We start from the raw sequence: 8,750 nt of genomic DNA on the forward strand, positions 1-8,750 counted from the left end.
TTTTGTCATTTCAGTCAGAGAAAGAAATCAAAACCACAACAAGAAGGGGATAACATAAAAACATGAAAAATTATAAGCACATTGATCAATTAGATGTTATTTATTTTGCAAACGTTTATAAAATAATTTTAAGTAGTTTTGAGTCATCATCATCAGTTTTCTATGTAAAATAAAGTCTTTTTTATTGACTGGCTGACTCATGTGAGTTCCTTTAGAAGTACCATTGTAACACACAAACTACTAATGCAACTATAGAGGGCTGTAAAAAAGCAATGGAATTAATTTAGGTTTCCTAGGTGATCCAAATAAGCTGTGACTCACAGCAGCAAATAAACACCAGACATGAAATGTCATATTACATGTGAATAACGAATGTAAAACTCTTTAGTGAAACATACAAAGAACTCTGTTGAAAATGTAAAGTAGAACTTTGAATATTAAACTAAAGAAGAAACTCAGAGACTTGTATTATTCTACAGCAATTCTGACTTGGTATTTCTATAAAACTTAAGTTAGCGTTTTTTTAGAAAACAGGTTACTTTGTTAAAGCTCGTCAAATGTACTCTTGCAGTGGTCCTGTACACCATATAGTAATGTACTTTACTTTGTATCACTATTTTCAGATATGCAGGTGCCTACAATAGAGAAATCTCATAGCAGCCCTGGGAGCTCCAAATCATCTTCTGAGGGACACTTACGTTCTCATGGACCATCCCGCAGTCAGAGCAAATCCAGTGTTACTCAGACTCACCTTGAAGATGCAGGTGCAGCGATTGCTGCTGCTGAGGCCGCTGTCCAACAACTACGCCTTCAGCCAAGTAAACGACACAGATAAATTGCTCAGCATGGCAGCTTAACTTCCATCTATTGTTGTTTTCTGTTGTCATTAGTGCTTTCTACTGTGTTTTCTACTGTGTTCTATTAGTTGTTTAGTTCTGTAATGGGTGTGTTGCTTGGTTGCCATATGGAATGCTTTTTCTAATATACTTCACTGGTCTCACCTTCATAAACATTTTGCTTTATCATTCAGCTAAACATAAAGAAACTGGCTGTTTCCACACAACTAAAATAGTCATATCACACTGTCATTCATGCAGCTCTCACACAATCAGTTCCATCAATCCTAGCTTGAGTCATATCCCAGTATACAAATACACAATGTATGTAGAGTATCAGTCCTGCATATCTTAGTAGTTAAATTATCTGTTTTTATGAGTTGCCATAACAAATAACTGCTAATATTTCTGAAGAGTCACTTCAACTTCATTACTCATGTTTCATTTTGAGATATGCTTTGCTGACTCATAGTGAAAAGCAACAGCCATTATTCAGATAACAGCATAAGCATGCTGACTCGTTAACTCATGGCAACTCTAGTTGGAGTAGAATGTTATGCTGTATCAAAATTGCATTTCATAAATGCTTTTAGCATTCAAAAAAAAATTATACTTTGAAATCTGAAATGTTTTAATATTTTGTAATGCCACCAGTAATATAAACTTTCATGTTCTTGATGTTCGCAATGGGTGATGAAACTGATAATAATAAAATGCAGCTTTAATTTTATTAAGATATGCTGCTCTATTCCAGATCTGATGTGACTCTTCTACTGTTCTTTTTATTTTATAAGGCTTAGACTATCATAAAAACACAAAGATGCTCCTTTAAGAAAATTGTGTATATATTTTGTAGCCAAACATCAACATTTTCTGATTACCTGTCCTTATGGTAATCTCTGAGCTTTTATTTTTATTTATTTATTTTTGCTTAATTATTATTATATTAGTGCTATTGTGAGCACAGGCTTTCTTTTGCAAAATGATTTTTAATGGCTACTGACTGTCAGATTTGAAGATTTCCTATAGATTTCCTTGGAAAACCATCCTTTACTGGCACTCAGTAATAACAGTTCACAGAAACAATATTTGTATCTGCCAGAAAATGGCCTTATTTCCTTTTGCCAAGGTTCCTGGGAGGTTTGATTCCGCTGTAATTTGCTAATGACACATAATATGATTTGTAATGCATATATAAAGCAGTTATGTAATATCCAAAATATAAACAAACTTTATAGGGTAGGTTAGAACAGAGTCATAACTAGGTCATATGGTGCCCTGAGCAACTCCTCTAGGCTGGCATCCCCACAAACCAAAGTGGAGAACCAAATAGAATAGGGTTTCTTGAAGAAAGTGTTCCACCCTTAGCAAGCTGCTTTCTGTCATTACTAACTCAGTGAGCTGTATGAAGGCAGCATCTGCATTCATTAAAGCACCTGCAGCATCAAGTGTGGTCACTTAAATGCATGCCAGTACTTAACTTGTGGTCCATTGGCAACTACCAGTTGTACCCAGTGACAGTCTGCTCCCTTCACCCCCCACCTTATTTATGGCTGTTAGAATTACCATGAATAAATTTCATGTACAAAACGATGTGCTACACAAGGATGAAATTGTAAAAGGGAGGAACTGTTGAAGACTATTGTTGTGTAGAGACAGTTTCTTCTAAATTTATATGAAGTACTAATGGCTGTTCAGTATTACTGAGGCCACATGAATTAGAATAAAGCCCTTGTGGCATGGTGTAAACATTGTTTAAACTGAACACCCATCTTACCGGAGACTGTAAAACAAAGCCTGCCCATTACATGCAGTGGAGTGTAGCCCACCTATTATCTGATCCTACTGTCTATTATTCATCTTCTTTGCACTTTACATGATTTAGCTAAGTGATTTGTGAAGAGCACTATTTATAGCTCATTCACATGTGCTAGGGTTGTGAATGGTATGTTATTATGTGACTGCAATGCACCCATGCATAACTAGAGCTAGGCTGTCTATGCAGTGCTGTAGAATAGGAGATAGATTACTGACCTTTATCATACCACTTACTTATTAACCAAACTGAGGCAAATCTTAACACAATCTGGAGCAAATCCAGAAAAAAATCAGGGACACTTTCAAAATATTAGTCTTATTAATCTAAGACACTGACAGATAAGAAAGTGTGAATTAATAAACATTTTCTGAAAGGAAATAAATCTATAACACTAATTATTGTTATCATTTGTGGTAGGGTTGGCATAATGGTTAAGGTCCTTACCTCACAGATACAAAGCATAGGGTTTGATTCTACCCATAGTCATTAGCTAGGCTTGTAATAGTCTGCAGTCGGATAGCCTAATATTTATCTATCAACCTATTTACTAAGTGTAATTTGCCAGCTTTTCTCCAGAAGTTACCAGTTTTAGAAGGGAATAAGAGGGTCAAAGCTAATGTTTGTGTCAAACTCCGTGACAGTTCAGAGGTATGACTATGGATTTGACTTGACAACATCCATCCTTCATTATCCTGTCCATCTCTTTTTATCCCCACATCCCTAGCTATCTTTTTTTGTTTTCTAGAATGCTGCATGGAACACCCATGCAGAATACACTCTGTTATTTTGTACTAAAGCTGCTCCTGTGAAGCCTCGCACCAAATGAATGGATCATGTGGGTGCTCACTTGAACTTGTCATCGTTGCACTGGTTTGTGGCAGAAGAATGGCCTTGATGTGCCTCTCACATGGTTACAAATGCTAAATAAATAGTTAAGATCTACACATGTTTTGCTTTTGGAGAATTAGCTCCACAAAATACAAATAAAACAGCCAAAGTGCCTTTGTTCATTTTTTTAATCCCATAAAGCCAAATTTGCTACTAGAGAGCAAAAATCCCCATGAAGCTCTTTCATGCAGTTCCTCTTTTGTCAATACATTGTGAATATAAGAAACACTTCATTAATTGTATTTAACAAAACTCTAGTTAAACAGTAATTTGAGGAAAAACATTTATGCACAAATTACACTGCTGAAAGCCTTGAGTATTAATGTCATACTAAGGTGATAAAGTAGAGATTCTGGAAAATGTAATACAGAAGAAGGCTTGGGGGTTGGCATAATGGCTAAGGTATTTATGTCACAGCCACAACAAACAAAGTTTGACTCTCACGTTTGGCTGGACTTAAAGTAGCCTGAAAGGGCAGCTAACCTAATACTTAACTATGAACCCTATAATAGATAAATAATGAAAATTAGAAATAATTCTGGGGTCTCGGGGTTGGTGTAATAGTTAAGGTGTTTACCTCACAGTCAGGAGGCATAGAGTTTGAATCTTACCCTTGAAAGGAAAATTGACTAGGCTTAAAATGGTTCGCAAGGGCAACTAGCCTAGTACCTACCTCAGAGCAAAATACTTCTAAGTCCTGTATGCATAATTCATTTTGGCTATCACCAGGTGTTTTCCTTGACAATTAGAAATTCAGGGCTTCTTTCACAAAATCCAGTTCTGATTTTTGTACTTCTTTGTCATCTTGAGTTCCCACCATTTCTGAAGTACATTCTCTCACATGATATGCTGCCTCAGTCAAGTTCTGTTGTCAGAGTAACCTTTTTGAATTATCAGCACCATCCTCATTGTGTGACTCCTCAGTAGAGGTGCATACAGAATTATAAACATCTTAGAATTCCTTTTGTAATTGCAAAGTGAGAGGCCTGTCTTTCATCAGTGCTAGCAGACTTCTCTTGTAAAATTTAAAACTACACGTGCACATTTTGTCTGCATCATAATACTGTGGTAGTGAAACAAAACTTTATACAAGAAAATATACATTACAGGAAATTGTATCATATCATTAGATTGTTTGCCTTTCATGTTTACCTGGTATAGTAGTTTCACCAGATATAACAATTATTTACAAGCATACAATTCCTGTAAAATAAAGTTTAATTTATGTAGTATGCTTACATATGTGCTTAACTTTGTATTAAGCATGGTACTTACTGTTTTGTTAAAGTTGCTACTATCATGACTTTTTCTAATGAAAACAAGGCAACTCATATTTAGCCATCAAAATACATGGCTCAGGAATAGGGCAATGGGTATAACATTTTGTACATTTTTTATTCAAAAGGTGGAAACATTATTCTCAGTACAAAATTTGCCAGTATTAAAATTCATCAATAATGTTACTCGGCATGAGCCATTTTCATCATGTGAAGAAGTATGGACTGTAGCTACATTATTAAACAATATGACTGAACAAACCACAGTTTAAACACTCAGATCACTGTGTTAACATTTCTGAATTTTAACTGATGTGATACTGATGTTATATGTAATGAATCATGATAAATGTAGTGTACTGTTCATATATCAAACTCGTTTGTACCTCTAATATAACATGAAATAACACAAATATACTCCACGTGTAAGATTCAAAATCGAGCAGTCATTTTCACAAATTTTCATTAAATAAAATAATGTGTGCCATGAACTATACACCTTATTTGAAGAAATCAAAAGCTTACACTCTAGTTTAACGTATTAAAATCTTGATCACCTTTGATCATGGACTATCATGTCATAGTATGTGGACTGGGGGAAACCTAGTGCACATTTCTGTATATCAGACCAGTTGTTTGTAGTTCTTGCTTAACATTTGCTTGTGTTCAGGCTGTACCAACTCTGCACATTATATAAGAGATGAAAGCTATCATTCTTCAAAGAGAATACTGGTTAAATATACTTTTAATAACTAAATCATAGGCATATAATAGCAAGTGTGTGGGTTTGACATAATGTTGAAAGTCTTCACCTCATTGACAAAAGGTAGAGGGTTCAATTCTGATCCTTGGTTATTGGCTACACTTATAATGGCCCTTCAGGGCAATTAGCCTGATATTCTCCTATGAACTTATGAATATATTACAAAAAGATCTTATCTTCATTTTCAAGACTGAGTAAAGTTTTGCTTGGGGGTGTGGTAAAAGGTGGCAGGAGAGTGATATTATAGATGTCCAAGACTCCCCATCTCTGGATAGCAAACTGCCATTTTGCACCTAGTAGTAGTTTCAATCCCTGCTATCCCGTGCATAAAGGATTTATAAATGTTCTCTCTGCCTACTGATTGAGAAGCCATGGTATTGAGATCACAGTTTGTAGCTATCACATTCCCAGAATGAAGCTGATATTTTTGAAACAGGCATTTTTACTCTGCGGTAGTCTAGATAGACCTTCTTCCACTGTCTGGATGGATCATGTAGCCACAATCAATGTAAATACAAAAAGGAGAAATAGGATATGTGTTAACCTGTCAAGCATTATGTCCGATATATTTCTGAATCAGCTGATTAATATGCAATAGAAGACAGTCTGATATGATTTGCTTGTATATTATGCACACGTGCATATATTTATTTATTTTATTTTACATTTGTTAACCGGATAGAGTCCAGCTGGACAAATAGCCAGTTTTCAAAGGAGACCCAGGGAGAAAAGCTCTAGAACAATAGTACAAAAAGATTACAAAATTTTTAAAAAGATATGTAAACAATATACAAAAAAGACAGTTGCCAACAATCACAATTTACAAAAAGGGAATGTAAAAACAGAAGACATTACATTTCCTAAGCCTTACTGCAGACAGTAATATGAAATTCATTAGATATATAACTAAAATAAACCTTTGTGGCATTTTCATTTGGTAGAAGTAAGACAAGGAGAAGATAGCAGAAAAGAATGGCACGAGAAACTAACCAGGAGTATTAAGTAGCATACCCATTGTTGAGTAAAGTATTCCTTTAGGAGCTGTTGGAAGCTATGACTATCTGTGTTTTCTAGGATATTCTGGGGTAATAGGTTCCACTGTTTGGCTACTTTGAAGGAGAAGAGAAAGTCACAAAAGTAATTATGGGACTTAGTTACTTTAAGTATAAGATTACCTGATGATCTAAGGGTCCAGGGGTTGGTATTTAGTTGTACTAGGTTGGAGAGTCCAGGTCAGTTTTCAGGTTTGTGGATAATGGAGGGTGCAGTGGTGAGCTGAATGAGCAATAACAGCTTGGGAAATTCAAGCCAGTGTAATTTTTGCAGAGCAAGGCAATGATGGGTCCTATTGGGTATATTAGCAGCAAACTTTGCTATTTTATTATAGCAGGTATCAAGTAGATGTATAGATGTGTATATGTATCCATAGTTATATCTGTATCAATATATATTATCTATATCAGGTCTAGATTAAAAGCCCAAAAGCACTAAACAGCGAGCATATGTACATCGACACATAAAGGTCAATCTACATACACAGCGAAACACTTAAACAGTGAAATCCAGAACACCAAATGAGTTCCATCATCAGAATGCACCACACAGGTAAGTAAAAACTAATACTAAACAATTAATTTAACATGCTTTTGCAGGGGGACAAGCTCCCCTGCACCCCCCACACCCCCTACCTTAATATACCTACTTCCAGACTGCACTACAGTGGGGAAAAGGATATATTTCCTTATCTCCACCATCAGGCTGCTGGCCAGGAAACACGTTCGGCATTTTGGTTTTCACTGTTTTCAGTGTTTTGCTGTGTATGTAGATCGACCTTTATGTGTCTATGTACATACACTCGCTGTTTAGTGCTTTTGGGCTTTTAATATAGACCCAGCTATGTCTATACAGTGGATATAAAAAGTGTATATACCCCTGTTAAAATGCCAAGTTTTTGTGATATAAAAAAATGAGACCACAATAAATCATTTCAAAACATTTCCCACCTTTAATGTGACCAATAACCTGTACAATTCAGTTGAAAAACAAACAAATCTGTTAGGGGAATCTTCTTCTTCTCCTTTCAGCTTATCCCGGTTAGGGGTCACCACAGCGGATCACCTGCCGGCTCATGATTAGCAGTGGGGTTTTTTACTGTGTCGAGTTGCCAGCCGGGGAAATAAATATAAAAAATAAAAAACGTACCATAAGCTGGTTGCATAAGTGTGCACACCCTTAAACTAATAGTTGAAGCACCTTTTTATTTAATGCCAGCTAAAGAAAAACAACCCCAAAGTATGATACTGCCACCACCGTGCTTCACCGTGTTCTTTTGGTGATGCGAAATGTTGTTTTTGCGCCAAACGTACCTTTTAGAATTGTGGCCAAAAAGTTCTATGTGGTCTCATCAAACCATAGCACATTTTCCCACATAATGTTGGGAGACTTGATGTACATGCTATTGGGAGACGATGTATTGTTTTGCAAATTTTATCCAGGCCTTGATGTTTTGCTGTGTAAGAAAAGGCTTCAGTCTTGCAATCCTACCCCATAGCCCAGACATATGGAGAATACAGGAGATTGTTGTCACATGTAGTACACAACCTGTACTTGCAGAAATTCCTGCAGCTCCTTCAGTGTTGCTGTAGGTCTTTTGGTAGCCTCCCTGACCAGTTTCTGTCTTGTCTTTTCATCAATTTTGGAGGGACATCCAGTTCTTAGCAACGTCACTGTTGTCTCATATTTTCTCCACTTTTTGATGACTGTCTTCACTGTGTTCCATGGTATATCCAATGCTGTGGAAATTTTTTTGTACCCTTCTTGTGACTGATACCTTTCAACTATGAGATCCCTTTGATTCTTTGTAAGCTCTCTGCAAACCATGACTTTTGCTGTAGCAGGCAACTGAGTAAATGTCAGGAAAATCCTATTAGGACAGCTGAACTTTATTTGGGGTTAATCAGAGTCTCTTTAATTGATGGCAGGTGTGTACCCATGAAGACTGAATGCTGTAATTAAATCAAAAGGTGCTTCAACAAAGTATTAGTTTTAGGGTGTGCACACTTAAGGAATCAGCTTATTGTACATTTTGTTTTATATTTTTCCCCTAACAGATTTGTTTGTTTTTCAGTTGAATTGTACAGGTTATAGGTCACATTTAAGGTTGAAAA

At 36.1% G+C, this 8,750-nt stretch overlaps 1 protein-coding gene across 2 annotated transcripts in view; it reads left to right on the plus strand.

Annotated features, from left to right (window-relative positions):
- The window catches only part of PCLO (piccolo presynaptic cytomatrix protein), a 2,606,742-nt gene that overhangs the window by 2,236,136 nt on the left and 361,856 nt on the right, over positions 1–8,750 (plus strand). For both annotated transcript variants that reach the window (XM_044088356.1, XM_044088355.1), the window contains one exon: positions 624–818. In XM_044088356.1, coding sequence (XP_043944291.1) covers positions 624–818 — 195 coding nt within the window. The remainder of the gene's footprint in view (positions 1–623; positions 819–8,750) is intronic.

The sequence above is a fragment of the Protopterus annectens genome, chromosome 11.part0 (assembly GCF_019279795.1).
Source record: "Protopterus annectens isolate FY-2018-M chromosome 11.part0, PAN1.0, whole genome shotgun sequence".
In the NCBI taxonomy this organism is placed as follows: Eukaryota; Metazoa; Chordata; order Ceratodontiformes; family Protopteridae; genus Protopterus; species Protopterus annectens.